Below are 18,171 nucleotides of genomic sequence, written 5' to 3' on the forward strand. Positions count from 1 at the left end.
ACAGAGGTAAATTTTAAATTTTTTTGATTGTGGGAGGTAAGGCCATTCATGCCACAGCATGTGTATAGCAGTCAGAGGCAACTTTGGGAGTCAGTTCTCTCCTTCCACCAAGTGGGCTGTGCAAACTGAACTGAGATCATCAGGTCTGACAGTCGGGGCCTTTACTGGCTAAGCCATCTTGTTAAACAATAGGAGTCTTTTCTTTTTGGGGAGGGTATGGTGACAATACAGGTTTTTCTCTGTGTAGTTCTACCTGTTCTGGGACTCACCGAGATCTTCCTGCCTCTGCCTCCTGAGTGCTGGGATCAAAGGTACATGACACCACTGCCTGGCAGGAATCTTTTTTTAATTGTGGGGGGTGGGAGTGGGTGGGGTGTGGAGGGTTGTGTGCGTGTGTAATGTGTGGGTGTTTGTTCTGAGGATTACTATGTATGTAGAGTTGGTTCTGCCCTTCTACTTCTTTTTGCTTTTGCTTTTTCGAGATAGGGTTTCTCTGTGTAACTTTAGAGCCTATTCTGGAACTTGCTTTGTAGACCAGGCTGGCCTCAAACTCAGAAATCTGCCTGCCTCTGCCTCCCAAGTTCTGGGAAATAAAGGTATGCACCACCATGCCCAGCCTAAACAAAATATTTTAAAACTACCACATTTGAAAAAATAAAAAACCTGAAGTCAAATTGTATAAATTATTAATATGAAAACATCCATGAACTAATGTATGAATACCCAAACTGAAAGATACAGTGAAAACCCTGGGAAAAAAACAGAGCATAAAATATTGTCATACCTTATGAAGGATTATATATATCATTTTGAGCCATAATGAAAATTATAAAGCTAGTAGTATCAGTAAAACACTGCATAATTTAAGATTACCGTTTAAACCAGTTCTAAGCCAGATTGGTTGAGGCTACACAGTGAGAGCCTATCTTTAAAAAGATAAATGAACAAACCAACAATAATCAAAAAAAAAAAAAAGAAAGAATGAAGAAACCTTTGAAGAACCCAAAGAGTAAGCAATATGATTAAATATAATTTAGATTTAAGGTAAGACCTACTTAAAATCAAATACCTTGAATTTAAAACTCTCAGAAAAAGCTAAGATGGCTCATATTTACAAACATCAGCATTTCACTCTTTCTTTCTCCAAGATAGGGTCTCTCTGTGTAGCTCTGGCTATCACAGAACTCACTCTGTAGACCTTGAGCTCACAGAGATTTACCTGCCTCTACCTCCCAGCCTAGTATTTCACTTTCCTTTTTTTTTTTTTTTTTTTTTTTTTGAGACAGGGTTTCTCTGTAGCTTTGGAGAATGTCCTGGCAACTAGCTCTTGTAGACCAGGCTGGCCTCGAACTCACAGTTATCCGCCTGCCTCTGCCTCCCAAGTGCTGCACCAACACCACCCAGCAGTATTTCACTTTTAATGAAGACAGAATAAAACAAAAGAGACACTGATAGTGAATTTTTTTTCTTAGTTATAGAAGAAAAAAAAGCTACCTATTCACTGAGGTTTACAGACTAGGATTTTCATACAGTGGCTGTGAAAAAGTTTCTGATAATTTCTCAATAAAAGTCAGATTTGTAGTCCAGATTATACAGCATGGAGTTGCCTATAATCTTAAAATTCCTTTTAGTCCTAACAACTCATCAATTCACTCCTTAAAGACTGAGCACAAACAAGGTCAGGGTACCATGGTCTCCAGCAGACTAAAACACACTCACCCATGAGTGTTATGAGCTTATTCTTCAGCTGCGTATCTAATCGTGCAATCATCATCTCCACTGCATTCCTAATCTCCCGAACACGCTCGTCCTTTGCATTTCTTACAGCTTCTACGTTTCTTTCCTGGAAGACAAACAAGAACATAATGCAAACACTGTGATTACTCTTAAAATCCATTAATTACTTTTTAAAAATTCATAACCAAAATTTTAATTGTACTGCACAGGTAAAACTGCTTTTATAAAAAAAATCCGTAAATTTGGGGTCAGAAAGTTGACCTGGGAGGTGAAGATGACTGTCACCCACCCTGACAACCTGAACACAATCCCTAGAATCTATGTAGTAGAGAAAAAAACCAATTCCTTCAAGATGTCCTCTGACTTCTGAACACAGGTCATAGTAGGCGTACGTACATTACGTACGTACGTACGTACACACACACACACACACAAAATGAGCCATGGTGGCTCATAACCAACTGTAACTCTACTTCCAAAAAATCCAAAGCCTACTTCTGAACTCCAAGGGCACCAGGCATGCACATGGTACACATACATACATAAAGGTAAAACATTCATACACATAAAACAAAAAAATAAATTTATTCTTTTAAATAAATGTTTTAAAATACTTCACTCACTGGAAGCAGAATCCTCCCAAAAGCTGGGAATTTAAATACTGAATGATTACGAAGTCAATACTGGGGCTGGACAGATGGCTCAGTTAATGAAGTGCTTGCTATATGAGTATGTAAACCTAAGTTTGACCACCAGCATCCACATTCAAAAGTCAGCGCTGTAGAGGCAAAGAAGGGGAGGGGGGTCTCTAAAGTTTGCTGGCCCACCAGCCTCACCTAATTGTTGACCACAGATTCACACCAAGAGACCCTGTCTCAAAATACTAAGTAGATGTCTCCTGAGGAATGACACCTGAGGATGACTTCAGGCCTTCGCATGCACCACTACCCCAACCAACACACAGTGTTGATAATAGCACTACTTCGACGTCAATTTACCCTCTAACAAGTAGATTTTTCTAATTTGCTATTGATTTTCTATCTATAAAGAACAATTCCTTGGTTAGAGAATTGGCTCAGAACCTTAAGGGAGTTGCTATGCAATCCTGACAACCTAAGTTCACTCCCCAGAATCCACAAAATTGTCCTCTGACTTCCATATGTGCACCATAGCAAAAGTACAACCACACAGTTACACGTACACACAATAATAAGAAAGAATACATTCGATCTTGAAAGAAAGAAATAAAAGGCAATTCTATGGCTCCAACTGATCCCTATATGCCAGAGCGATGGGTATAAATTCTACTGTTTGAAGCTGACTGAGATTTGAGGTTTATTGTCCCATCAAATCTTTGAACTTTGAAAATCTTGACATATGAGTTATATATGACTCTCATATAACATATAAGCTATATGACTTTCAACATATAAATTATATAATACATATTATAGAATCAAAAAAGGTTATTATTCTCATGTAAAAGTAATCTTACCACTTCTTGAACTAAGCTGATCAGTTCCATGAGACGTCGACGAAGTTTGGCTACCTCTTCATTCACCTTAGTGACATGCTGTTCATAAATTTCTGCCAAAGGTTTAAACGTGTGTCCACCATGCTACAGAAGTCAATAAGAGCAGTGTGAGGAGGTTTCATGCACTCCAGCTACATTTACATTTCTCTTTAGCATGCTACGGACAACAATCAAAATGGTAAATATTTTCAAATGAATTTCATCTTTTTATATCACCATTATTTTCTTAACATAAGCCAGTGCTCCCAAAAAATTACCTAGAAAAATGTAGTAAATCCATCAAAAATCTAAATACTAGACATTAAAAAAATAACGGGAGTCAGTCATGGCAAAACATACCCTTAATCCCACCACGTGGGAGACAAAGACAGATGAATCTCTGAGTTCAAGGCTAGCCTGGTCTACAAAGAATTCTAGGACAGCCCACCACAGAAAACCCTGTCAGGGGTATTTTGTTTAGCAAAAGCATCCCACCATGGTCTCCAAGAAAAAATTGTGAAATTTTGTTTTGTTTTGGATTTATTTTATATGTATGAAGGTTTTACCTGAATGCCTATGTATGTATACTACATGTACGCCTGGTACCCCACAGAGATCAGAAGATGCCCTGGAACTGGAGTTATAGATGGTTATTTAGATGGAGTTATGGATGCTTATGAGCCATCATGTAGGACTGGGAATTGAAACCAGTCCTCTGCAAGAGCAACAAGTGTTCTAAACTGATGAACCGCGGATTTTTTTTTTCCTCTCAAGACAGAGTTTCTTTGTTATCGAAAGACAGCAGAACACAGTTCTGCTGACTTCCTCCCAGGGTTCGGTTAGGTTGCCTCGGAGTAATGAAAGGGATCTTAGGATAGCTCTAACCTGAGGGAAGACTCACATGTTTGCAGCTCCAGTCATGTCTCTTTATAGTTCTGCTTTAATTTCTTAGTTCCAATTCTCTATCTTAACTCCTATTCCAACTCTAATTCTCGCACATGTGCACATACCCATTCATTAACAACTTAAGAATGAAAAAAAACTGCAAGAAAAATTCTCAGGGACACAGGTATTCTTTGAAGATATGTAGCAAAACTTAATCAGCTGGTTTGTAGCTAACCACAGCTTCAGCCGTGAGGAACTCTCAGCCACCTCTTAAAGGGCCTCTACAAAGGCTAAAAAGGGAAGGAACTAAACCAATGAAGAGACCTAAGGAAGAGGCAAAGAATATGTGTACTATTTTATATTTTTTAAGTGTAATTAATAAATAATATCTGGACTTGATTAATCATTTAGGTGCTATTGATTTCTTGAGGGACTATGATATAACAAGGACACGCACCTGCAATACCGCCCTAATTCACTATAAGTCTCTGAAGGACTTATATCTAGCAAGGCCAGACACCTGAATTACCCTGTGAAAATTCCTCCTGTGATCTCTCCACAAGGACTTCTGCCTGGCCAATTTGTCCTGTCATGGAATTAATTATAGAGAACAGGTTTCTAAGGTTTTTTTTACTGCAGTGTGGGACAAAAGGTTTGACTGTCTTATTTTATTTGCATTAACTATAGTTTTGGGGGGGAAAATCATCCTACTAACAAAACACAGGAATATTGTGCAAGACGTGTGCAGAATACACTGCAGGGGAGCATGTTACCAAACAAAAGAATCTACAGTTAGAGACAGCCAGCTATTCAAAAGGCAGTATTTTTCATGGGCCATGCCTACGTGAATTCAACGTCCATCAGATGTGTAAATCTTTGTTGGGTTGGCTTTCTAAATGACAACTGATCTGCTGAGTAACCTTGCAGATCCCACGACTCTGTGTAGCCCTGGCTGTCCTGGAACTCTTTCTGTAGACCAGGCTGGCCTTGAATTCAGAGATGCACCTATCTTTGCCTCCTGAGTTCTGGGATTAAAGGCATTTGCCACCATTCCCAGCTGATGTGGATTTTTTAAAAAGATTTATTTATTTATTACATATTTATCCTGAGTACCAGAAGAGGACACAAGATCTCACTGTAGATGGCTGTGAGCCAACATGTAGTTTCTGGGGAACTGAACTCAGGACCCCTGGAAGAACAGCCAGTGTTCTTAACCTCTGAGCATCTCTCCAGCCCCTGATATGGATATTTTTAAATGTTGATTCTGAGGATGTCTCTTGAGCCTCTTATAAAACTAGCTTAGACAACAAATTGTGGTACTTAAATTTTTTCCAGTCGGTACATAAGAATTCAAACTCAGACAAAGCTCTCTGACTGAGCACTACTCAACCAGCTCAGCCTGCCATAGTCTCTGTAAAACACACAGCCTAATAGCCACAGAATGATCAAGTCTCATAATTAACATGAGTTAGGCAATAACTGATGTAGATAAACTAAGAATCTATTGTTTTAGTCTAGGGTTAGAGGCAAGTGATAGAACATTTTTTTCTAGCACATGGGGGGTTCTGAATCTCCAACATGGACAAAACAAAAACTCTTACTGTATTCAATCTCAACCTATTTATGTTGTTGTACTAAATACAAATGACTTAATTGACTATTAAGTAATGGAACACAGATATTAAACAAAAGCTGCTTCTAGAAAGGCTACTATGAATACTTCAGACTTGATAAAGGTAGCTTGACTTAAAAATCTTTTAGCCAAAATAACAACATCTTGAATTTTGCAGGCAAATGGATGGAGCTAGAAAACATCATATGGAGTGAGGTAACCCAGACACAGAAAGACAACTATCACATGTACACATTCATAAGTGGTTTTTAGACAAAAAGCAAAAAAAATCAGCCCACAAATCACAATCCCAGAGAACCTAGACAACAATGAGGACCCTAAGAGAGACTTACATGGATCTAATCTACATGGGAAGTAAAAAAAGGACAAGATCTCCTTAGTAAATTGGGAGCATGGGGACCTTGGGAGAGGGTTGAAGGGGAGGGGAGAGGCAGGGAAGGGAGCAGAGAAAAATGTAGAGCTCAATAAAAATAAAAAATAAATAATATTTTAGCCAGACACCATATAACTATATCTCAGGACTAGGGACGCTGAAGCAGAAAACCTTGAAGTTTAAGGCTCATCTATCCTACATAGTGAGATCCAGTCTCAAAAATAAATAAATAAATAAATAAATAAATAAATAAACAAACAAACATCTTTTAGGCCAAGGAGAAGATTGCATGCTGGTAGTCCCACCTCTGGATGGTGGGAGGAGGCAACAACCCTGAACAGTAAGGGCCTCTGAACAAGATTAGAAAAAGAAACTAAAAAATAAAAATGTTAGATAATATAGCTATTTGCACTTACATTACTTCAGAAGCATCTAAAGTGTAAAGATCAACTGACCAGTACCCAAATCAATGACACTGGTCCTGGCCTGAGGATGTAACTTACTGACATGGCACTGACCCAGCAAGCATAAGGTCTGGGTTCAATCGCCAACATCACAGAAAAAGGAAGGAGGAAAGAGGGAAGGAGAAAAATAAAAGTTAAATGTGAACATATATTTTATAGACATTAAGCTATGAAAGCAGTATCCATCCTTTATCTACACTCCTGACCAAAAAGCGTCTTCAGGAACAGCAGAAGGTACAATACCTCTAAAATGCATAAGACAGGAACATTTTTCACCCAACAAAGTAAAATAATGCTTTTTTCCATCTAATCAACTAGTTACACCAATGCCTTCTGGTATCTAAACCAAAGGGTATGTGCTGAGTTTGTTCTGCTCACCATTCCTCCCCAAAGTGCACACTGATGGCAGATACACTTCTTACAAGTCCAGCAAAATACACTGAGTTTTTCATGGTGATTTTCACATCTATACAATATAAAAAGAAAAGTTAAAACTGAAATATAATTTTCAAGAAACTTCTAAGCTAAAGCAAACAGATTTCTCAATTTGAAATGATAAAGCATCATAAAAAAGGTAAAATGCATTCAACAGCTTCTAATAATTAGGTTAAATTACACATGGACAAAACTGTTTAAGTACTTTTTTCATTAATCTAAACCTTAAACAAGCAAATTGCAGATTTATTTCTAAATAAAATACATACACCACTTCCTTTTATCACTATATACAAAAAATGCTATTCCACTACTGCTTAATAAAGACTTAATCTTTTGACAAAAGCAAATGCATATATATGTACAAGTACTTTTCAAACACCTTGTTATGTCACTAGTATTGGTTTAATAAAATGCAGATTGGCCAGTAGCAGGCAGGAAGTATAGGCATGGCAACCAGACTAAGAGAATTCGGGAAGAGGAAAGGCCGAGTCACAGTCACCAGCCAAACTCATAGGAAGCAAGACAAGAATACCAAGCCATGTGGCTAAACATAGACAAGAATTATGGGTTAATTTAAGTTGTAAGAGCTAGTTAGTTAATAATAAGCCTAAAAGCTAACAGGCCAGTTTATAATTAATATAAGCATCTCTGTGTTTCTTTGGGACTGAACTGCTGTGGGACTAGGTGAGACGGAAACTTCTGTCTACAACAAGACATACCGACTACACAATGTCAATACAAGGTCATCATGGGAAATGAATTTGAAACTTTCCCTTAATACAGATGTTCACATACAAAACAATGAAGTTCAATTCTGTGACAGACATAACTGTGCTCTCCCCAAAATTGATGAGGTCTTAACCTTCAAAGTGACTCAGTAAGAAGGCAGCCATGTACAAGTCAAGGACAGAAGCTTCACCAGAAACCAGCCTTTCATCAAGCACCTTGATCTTGGATTTCCTGCCTCTAAAACTACCCAACCATATTAATATACTTACTTTACATGATATATAAAATAACCCAAGATCTGTAATACACATGGGAAGCTAAGGCTTAAAATTAAAACAAAACAAAACAAAAGATTGTCAGATTAGGAAACTGTAGGACATTTATTCCTTTTATGAGAGGCACTAATGAAAAAAAGTAAAAGCCCAACAAAAAAAGACTTTTCCAAACAGTGATATCTCATCAACCTACAGGGAAAAATATTCAAGAGGTCACTGATGAGATGTGTTATTATACTTAAATTACTCTTTTTGGTATGACCACCATAATGCTAAAATAAACAGCCTTAAGAGTTCAATTTAGCAAGCCAGGCATGGTGGTGCATGCCTCTAATCCCAGCACTCAGGAGGTAGAGGCAGGCAGAGCTCTGTGATGTCCCAGACAGCCACACAGAGAAACTCTGTCTCAAAAAACAAAAATAGAAAAAAAAAGTGTAGTTTATCTGGAACAGTAGTAGAATACTCAGTTTTATATAATTATGGACTTGCTCAGCATCAACTGAGCAAAGTGGCACAAACCTGTAATTTCTATACCAGAGAGTACAGTACAGAGAGACTGAAGCAGAAAAAAGGCTAAACTACAAAGTGATTTCAAGGTCAATCTGGGATACAAAGCAAAAGCTGGCGCAGGCACGCGCACACACATACATACACGCACGCATGCACAAAACCAAGAACAATCCAGTTTAGTCTCCTCCCATTTCTGTGGTTACTTCCTTTGCTTCTTCTTTAAAAATAAAAAAAAAAAAGATTATTTTTTATTACTTTAAATTATGTGCACATGTATCTGTTTGTGGGTATGTTAAGTGCAGGTGCCCATGGAAGAGAGGCATTGGATTCCCCTAGAACTGGTGTTACGGGGAGTTATGAGCCACATAACATGAGTGATGGGACTCCAACTTAGGTCCTCTGCAAGTTCAGTATACACACTCTTCCCGACTGACTCAATTCTCTAGCCCCCATGCTTTTATTTCTATATAATAGTAATAATAACAATGCTAAATTTAACATACTATGTATAGTTATCTTTTAAAATTTAACATTCCTGAAATCTCTAACTTTCTACTTTTGATCTGTTTCTAATAACCCTAATACAGATATGACTGATATCTGTAACATGCAATATAATGCCTCATTCTTTTTTTATCCAAAATTTGTGTCCACTATACTTGCTTTTTTAAAAACATCTATTTATTTATTTATTATGTATACAGTTTCTGCCTACATGTATGCCTGCAGGTCAGAAGAGGGCAACAGATCTCATTACAGATGGTTGTGGACCACCATGTGGTTGCTGGGAATTGAACTCAGGACCTTTGAAAGAACAGGCAGTGCCCTTAACCACTGAGTCGTCTCTCCAGCCCCCCACTGTACTTTCTAACAAGACCATACCATTATATTATTGCTGTGTTCCCGTTAATCAGTTAAACAGAAATCATCTATATTTGCCTTTGTATCAACTAACATAACACAGTACTTTGTGCTCCTCTATGAGTGAGTGGTCATGAAATAAATATAGAAGCAATATATAAAAAAAAACTTTAGATAAAACAAATGAAAGGATTTAAAAGGTTAACATTAACTTTCTCAGTTATAGATAAAAGAAAATTATTGGGGCTGGAGAAATGGCTCAGTGGTTAAGAGCACTGACTGCTCTTCCAGAGGTCCTGAGTTCAATTCCCAGTAACCACATGGTGGCTCACAGCCATCTATAATGAGACCTGGCGCCCCCTTCTGGCCTGCGGGCACACATGGAAGGAATGCTGTACACGTAATAAATAAATAAAAATCTTAAAAAAAAAAAAAAAAGAAAAAAGAAAATTATCAATACAGTATCATTAGATCTTCAAGTCAGGGAGCACTTTTACATGCATGTGACCCTAGATTTAATTCCCAGTACAAACACAAGGTACACACACAAGTCAATCATTTAAACATATGCATACAGATACATAAAGTGTCAATAAAACTGTATACAGATAATTATCTTGTACACTGTAAAGATTGATCACTCGTGTTAGTTTAATAATACACTGACTGGCTAGTAGCCAGGCAGGAAGTACGGAAAGGATGACAAGACTAACAGAATTCTGGGAAGAGAAAAAGCACAGATGCAGTCACCAACCAGATGCAGAGGAAGCAAGATGAGAATGCCTTACTGAGAAAAGTACCAATCCATGTGGTTATACATAGATAAGAATTATGGGTTAAGTTGTAAGAGCTAGTTAATAATAAGCCTGAGCTAATAGGTCAAACAGTTTATAATTAATTTAAGCCTCTGTGTGTTTCTTTGAAACCGAATGGCCTAACGTATTAACTACTGAACAAAAGACCAATCACGTACTTGTCCTTCTCGTTTTCTTCATGCTTGGTAAGACTGCACAGTTGAAGAGTATCAAGCTGCTGTGTCACTTCTTCTGCCCAGCGACAATTCACTAGTTCCCGTAGCTGAAGTGGAGCACTGAAAAGAAAATCCATACACATGTATGTTCTAGCTCAGACATGCAAGATTTTTCTAAAATAAGTATTCCTCAAAAGAGACCACAATATTATTAAAACAGTAAGAAAAGCATATGGAAAAGCACATCTGTAATCTTAACACTAAGGATATAGAACTGAAGAGTTTAAGGCCCATTTGGGTGAAATAATAAGTTATTATTTAATATAAATATAATAAATAGTAATATAAATATATATTTATATAATGTATGTATTACTTTATATAATAATAATGCATATAAAAAATGTGGAAGAAAAATGTGTAACTTGGGCTACACAGGGAGGTTCTGTATCAAAAAAGCAAAGAGGCAATGAAAAGTATGCTTTGTAATTCATTTTTCTCATATTCATACATCACACACACAAGATGCACCAACCAAACAATAACAATGATAATTTAAATTATAACTTTTTAATTACTTAGGCTAAATTGGACTGTACAAGATGATAGCCATGGGCCTGGACTACAGTTCAGGAGCAGCAGATAAATGCTACTAGTATGAGTTACTTCCTGAATTCAAGCCATAGATCACCAAAACAAGAAATTAGAGGCAATAACTGGTCAAATGTGGGTATTTCATTTAAAACAACAAAAAGAAAAGGGGGTGAGCCAGTTACTGGTGGTATACACCTTTAATCCCAGCACTTGGAGAGCAGAGGCAAGCAGATCTCTAAATTTGAAGCCAGCCCTGTCTACAGAGCGAGTTCCAGAACAGCCAGGACTGTTATACAAGAAACCTTCTCTCAAACACCAAACCAAAATATAAACAAAAAAATGCCTAATATGACAACACTCAGAAATCTGAGGCAAGAGGAAGAGTTCAAAGCTAACCTGGGCTACATAGCAAGATTGTCTCAATAAAAAAATAAAATGTCCTGAATCCCATTAGACACAACTGAAGCCCTCCATCGGCACATGTAGCTGGCAGTCACACTGGAATGTATACATAGAGTACAATCACTACAGCAAATTCTAGTTTATAGTGCTCTTCGCATAAACTAATATGGCACTGTTGCCTAAATACTTAGAAACAGAAATGCGCTAAATGTCTCTCAATATGAACATCATCTTATAAAGAGTTATCAAACACAATTAAATGACTTACACACACACCATCAGTGACATATTCCCACTGATTTTAGGAGGGGGAAAACTCGATTATAAACCTAGGTATGAGCTGGGTGGTAGTGGCGCATGACTTTAATCCCAGCACTTGGGAGGCAGAGGCAGGCAGATCTCTGTGAGTTCGAGACCAGCCTGGTCTACAAGAGCTAGTTCCAGGACAGGCTCCAAAACCACAGAGAAACCCTCTCTCGAAAAAAAAAAAAAAACCCTAGGTATGTTAGAATACCTGATTTTTGACAAAGAAGCAAAAACTATCAAATGGAAAAAAGAAAGCATATTCAACAAATGGTGCTGGCATAACTGGATATCAACATGTAGAAGAATGAAAATAGATCCATATCTATCACCACGCACAAAACTCCTGTCCAAATGGATCAAAGACCTCAACATAAAGCCACACTGAACCTCATGAAGAGAAAGTGGAAAGTACACTTGAACACATTCGCACAGGATACCACTTCCTAAATATAACCCCAGCAGCACAGACACTGAGAGAAACAATTAATAAATGGAACCTCCTGAAACTGAAAAGCTTCTATAAAGCAAAGGGCATGGTCAACAAGACAAAACGACAGCCTACAGAATGGGAAAAGATCTTCACTAACCCCACATCAGACAGGTCTGATCTCTAAAATATACAAAGAACTCAAGAAATTGGTCATCAAAAGAACAAATAATCCAATAGAAAAAAGGAGTACAGACCTATACAGAGAACTCTCAACAGAGGAATCTAAAATGGCTGAAAGACAATTAAGGAAATGCTCTACGTCCTTAGTCATCAGAGAAATGCAAATCAAAACAACTCTGAGATTCCAGCTTACACCTGTAAGAATAGCCAAGATCAAAAACACTGATGACAATTTATGCTGGAGAGGTTGTGGGGAAAAGAGAACACTTCTGCATTGCTGGTGAGAATGCAAGCTGGTACAATCCCTTTGGATGTCAGTGTGGCGATTTCTCAGAAAATTAGGAAACAACCTTCCTCAAGACCCAGTAATACCACTTTTAGGTATATATCCAAAGGATGCTCAATCATGCTACGAGGACATGTGCTCAACTATGTTCATAGCAGCTTTGTTTGTAATAGCCAGAACCTGGAAACAACTTAAATGCCCTTGATGGAAGAATGGATAAGAAAAATGTGGTACATTTACACAATGGAGTACTACACAGCAGAAAAAAATGATATCTTGCAATTTACAGGCAAATGGATGAAGGTAGAAAACATCATATTGAATGAGGTATTTCAGACCCAGAAAGACAAATATCATATGTACTCACTCATAAGTGGTTTTTAGACATAAAGCAAAGAAAAACAGCCTACAAATCACAATCCTGAGAACCTAGACAACAATGAGGACCCTAAGAGAGACGTACGTGGATCTAATCTACATGGGAAGTAGAAAAAGATAAGATCTCCTGAGTAAATTAGGAGCATGGGGACCATGAGAGAAAGTTGAAAGGGAGGTGAGAGGCAGGGAGGGAGCAGAGAAAATGTAGAGCTCAATAAAAATCAGTAAAAATAAATAAAGCTACGTATGGAGCACACTCCTGTAAATCCTATCACTACAGAACATGGTTGCCAAGAGGTCAAGTTTACCCTCACAGGTGGAGGTCAGCCTGGGGTACCCATCCCAAAGAGTAAACAAATGACAAGCAAGAGAATCACAAACAGTAAGTACTATATTTGTCTGGTTTAAGAAAAGGTACATAATTGCCCGGTGACGGTGGTTCACACCTTTATTCCCTGCAGTCAGGATGCAGAGACAGGTGGATCTCTGAGTTCGAGGACAGCCAGAGTGACACAAAGAGACCCTGTCTCAAAACTACAAAAAAAAAAAAAAAAGACAGAGAAAAGAAAAGCTATGTAAGAATCTACACCACCATCGGCATATAAACTTAGCATGCCTGTCCATTTCTTCTCAAAGCGCTTTTTTCCAGTTGATAAGGTCTCAAGCTGACCCCAAATGCATTTCAAAACTCCTGCCTCCAGAGTTCTAGGATCACAGGTTGAGCTACCAAGCTTGGCTTACATTTTTTGTTTAAATTAAAAAGTTAAGAAGGTCAGGTGGTGGTGGCACACGCCTTTAATCCCAGCACTTGAGAGGCAGAGGCAGGAGGTTCTCTGTGAGTTCGAGGCCAGTCTGGTCAACAAAGTGAGTTCCAGACAGTTATACAGAGAATTCCTGTCTGGAAAGAAAAAAAAAATGTTAAGCTACACAATCACTATGTAAGAAAAAACATGGCACAACACATAAAATGTAGTCAGGATACAGTTCCTGCACTTCTGCTTCTAAATCTACTCATCGTCTTCTATTCAACTTTATCCCTAAGGAAAAGAAATGTGGGAAACTGCAGGGATGGAGGGGAAAGGAAAGTTTGCCTTTATGTATCCCAGGGCATCCTCTTTTACCGTTTTCCATATATGCAAACAGCAAAACACTCACCGACAATGAGGACACTGAGCTCTCTGCTCTGTCAGCCAGCGCTGAGGAGGCAAAATAATTAAAGTTTGATTATAAAAACATCATTACTTTATATATCTAATCATTATAAACTACATTTAATGAGTTTAACTCTCTAGTGCCTAATTTATTTTAGAGATACAGAAATAACAGGCAATCTACTACTCATCATTATCAGTACAGGAACAAATTTTCAAAGGGATAGAATTTATCCCAAAATAGTACAGAGGATACTCTCCCTTAGGAAAGCAAGGGATTCTAGGGCTGGCTATAACTCACAAAGATGTAATCTTTGTAATAATGCCATCACTCCACTCTCAAAAGTAAGCCGCAGTGATTTTTTTTATAACTAATTACAAACCACGAAGTTTAAGGTAGTACCAAATTTAGTTTGTAAAAAGCAAACTAATTCTAAGATTCACATTATGGACATGTAAATCAGTCCTAAAAACATAAGTAAGCACTATGGCCGGGAGGCAGAGTAAGTAGATCTCTGTGAGTTCGCTAATTCTAGGACAGCCAGAGCTACACACAAAGAAACCCTATCTTGGAGGGGAAAAAAAAAAGTCACTGGTGTTCAAGATTACAAGTCTGAATGACAGGCAAAACAAAAGACATAAAGACATCAGGGTCAGTTTGAAAAAATAACATAGCTGGGGGTAGTGGTGCACGCCTTTAATCCTAGCACCTGAGAGGCAGAGGCTGGGAGTTCGAAGCCAGCCTGGTCTACAAATTGAGTTCCAGGAGAGTCAGGGCTGTTACACAGAAAAACCCTATCTCGAAACCACCCCCACCTCCCGCCAAAAAGAAAAGAAAAAAAAATTTATCCTAAGTAAGTTCAAGATTCTGGAACGAAATGAAGTAAGACATCTTAAAAGTCAATGCTACGCTAAAAACATTGCTTTGTGGTAAAGTCCCTGCTGGTCACCATGTTTAACGACACCCCACATAAAGATAAATAAAACCAACGCTAAAGGACTAAATCCAGGACCCATATATAGATGATAGCTAGAGCGGCAAAAGTAAATCCAATATCTCACAGTAAGTAAATGCATTTAGAAAGAAGGAAGAGGAAAAGGTAACCAAGAATCGGCCAGGTTCAACACAATCCCCAGAGGTCACAGGCACTTTCAAAGAAACTCAGTCTAGACAGACGCCACCAAGCTTTCACTACAGTGATGGAGACCGATCCATCTCTGTAGCTGCAATTTTTTAAAAATATTTATTTATTTATTATGTATACAATATTCTGTCTGTGTGTATGCCTGCAGGCCAGAAGAGGGTACCAGATCCCATTACAGATGGTTGTGAGCCACCATGTGGTTGCTGGGAATTGAACTCAGGACCTTTGGAAGAGCAGGCAATGCTCTTAACCTCTGAGCCATCTCTCCAGCCCCGTAGCTGCAATTTAACTGAAAAGACCATGTACACTGGGTGATAAACTACTACAACAAAACTTCACAAGAGGGTAATATTTTCTAACCTCTCAATTATCTTTTCACTTATTTCCCAACTAGCCATTGGGCAGATTATCACCTAAATCCTACAGCTAAGAAAACAACGCTAAGAAAGATAAAGTTTCCCCCTTTATCAATGTGACAACCAGTTTCATATGTTGAACTCTAAAACAGACTTAATTAGATTAAGTTAATCTTAAAAAGATTCAATTCAGCTCCAATATCTGCTAGTCCTGTGACTAGAAGAAAATCATTTGGGTGCTATTGAGATTCCTCTTGACAAAGGGACATTTTTCTCTTTTTCTTTTTCTTTGTGTGCTTATGAAGGTCCGGACACCCTGAACTAGCTGGTCCTCTTCTTACACTGTGAAACTAACCTTGGATCGCCAGGCTTAGAAACAAGTAGTTGACTTACTAATTACTAAGTCATCTTGTCATGGTTGAGAATACTAGCTGCCTTTCCAGAGGACCCAGGTTCAATCCCCACCACCAACGTGGCAGCTCATAATTTTCGGTAACTCTGCTCACTGGAGATCTGATGTACTCTTCTGGATTCCAGGAGCACAGTACACACACACATAATGTGCAGACATATATGCAAGCAACACACACAATTTACATTTTAAAATGGTGCTCTGTTGAGAAACATTTATTAAAGAAACATTTTAAAGAGATGCAAAATATGGTAAGAGAAAGGGAAGCTGGGCAGTGGTGGCGCACGCCTTTAATCCCAGCACTTGGGAGGCAGAAGCAGGTGGATTTCTGTGAGGCCAGCCTGGTCTACAAGAGCTAGTTCCAGGACAGGCTCCAAAACCCTGTCTCAAAAAACCAAAAAGATTTAATCCCAGCACTCGTGAGGCAGAGGCAGGTGGATCTCTGTGAGTTTGAGACCAGCCTGGTCTACAAGAGCTAGTTCCAGGACAGGCTCCAAAACCACAGAGAAACCCTGACTCGAAAAACCAAAAAAAAAAAAAAAAGAATTGCAAAAAATCAAAAAGAAAGAAAGAAAAGAAAAAGAAAAAGGGTCATGGTTAATACTTACAGTACAGCATTCAGGAAAAAGAGGCAGGTGGACCTCTGTGAATTTGAAGGCAGCCTGGTCTACAGAGTAAATTCCAGGCCAGCCAGAGCTGCAATGTAAGACCTCAAAAGAAACTGTAAGATCTCAAAACAAAACAAAACAGTTAACAAAAACAAAACTGAATGCACATAAAAAGAAATACAACTTACCCTAATACAGCTGAAACAACAAAGCTTGGAGCAATGAGGACACAGCCGAGCATCCCGCAATTTCTCCATACAAATGAAACATCGGAAAACCTCAGCAATGCTCTGGAAACAAAAGATACAGTAAGGTTCTCAGATTACACCAAATCAAGCATAAAGAGCAAGATAAAAAGACTTCAATCAAGGTCAGGCATAGTGGTGCACAACTTTAATCCCATCATTCAGGGGGCAGTGGCAGTAGGATCTCTGCCAGTCTGAGACTATACATAGTGAGTTCCAGGCATCCCTGGGCTACTCAGTGAGACTCTGACTCAAGAAAAAGAAAAAGGGCCGGGTGGTGGTGGCGCACGCCTGTAATCCCAGCACTTGGGAGGCAGAGACAGGTGGATCTCTGTGAGTTCGAGACCAGCCTGGTCTACAGAGCTAGTTCCAGGACAGGCTCCAAAGCCACAGAGAAACCCTGTCTCGAAAAAACCAAAAAAAAAAAAAAAAAAGAAAAAGAAAAAGGAAAAGAGAGAGAAAGAAACCAATTCACCCAGCATTTCCACTTGGGGCTGATAGTGCCTCTCATCTCTTACTATACTCCCCATCAGAACTTTGGCCAATCAGATTATCTGGAAATCAAGCATAAGCTTGATGATGTTCCTAAGAAAACATACGGACTAAGAAAGCGGCTCAGTTAGTGAAGAGCCTGCCTTGAAAACAAAAGAATCTAGCGTTCCCAGAATCCAGGAAGAATCCAGGATGCTGGCAGGTGTATGCCATCCCAGCTATGGCAAGACAGGAGACAAGAGACAGGCAGATCCTTAGAAGCTCACTGCCAGCTAGCCTGGCTAACTGGCGAAGTTCCAATGAGACCCTGCCTCAAACAAAAGGTGGAATGTAATCACCAGTGGGTCTCCTCTGACCTCCATATGTGTATCAAACACACACACCTGCACCTTGATGAACACACATGTGCGCATGCACACACGCACACACACATGCAATGAGGAAAACATGAAATGCAAATATAAACTTTATGTAGAAATATCTTCCCCAGTACGTTAAGTAAACTATGGCAATTACACAGATAGCATGTAGAAATACATGGTAGTACAGAAACTGTGTGTGTCAGTAAGAAGCAAAGGAAGATTGCATGACTAAATACACAATGAGAACTTACTAGTTCTGCAACTTCACAAAAGAGATGAATGGCTTTTGTAATTACAAATGGGGATTTGTTTTTAAGAGACAATAGTCTCCTACAGAGCTCCGGTTGGCCTGAAAACTCCCTGTACTCACCATCTTGGCCTAGAAATCAGAGATCTGCTTGCCTCTGCCTCCCAAGGGCGGGGATTAAAGGAATGC

The 18,171-nt window shown here is 38.7% G+C and overlaps 1 protein-coding gene across 5 annotated transcripts in view; it reads right to left on the reverse strand.

Annotated features, from left to right (window-relative positions):
* The window catches only part of Trim37 (tripartite motif containing 37), a 123,650-nt gene that overhangs the window by 103,731 nt on the left and 1,748 nt on the right, over positions 1-18,171 (reverse strand). For all 5 annotated transcript variants that reach the window (XR_012912317.1, XM_075991200.1, XM_075991201.1 and 2 more), the window contains exons 2-7: positions 16,825-16,926; positions 14,120-14,160; positions 10,392-10,508; positions 6,984-7,071; positions 3,233-3,355; positions 1,720-1,843 (exon numbers count right to left, since the gene is read on the reverse strand). Coding sequence is in view for 4 of the 5 variants with exons in the window: in XM_075991200.1 (XP_075847315.1) it covers positions 1,720-1,843; positions 3,233-3,355; positions 6,984-7,071; positions 10,392-10,508; positions 14,120-14,160; positions 16,825-16,926 (595 nt within the window). In the remaining variant the exon portion in view is untranslated. The remainder of the gene's footprint in view (positions 1-1,719; positions 1,844-3,232; positions 3,356-6,983; positions 7,072-10,391; positions 10,509-14,119; positions 14,161-16,824; positions 16,927-18,171) is intronic.

This window comes from Microtus pennsylvanicus, chromosome 11 (assembly GCF_037038515.1).
Source record: "Microtus pennsylvanicus isolate mMicPen1 chromosome 11, mMicPen1.hap1, whole genome shotgun sequence".
NCBI lineage: Eukaryota > Metazoa > Chordata > Mammalia > Rodentia > Cricetidae > Microtus > Microtus pennsylvanicus.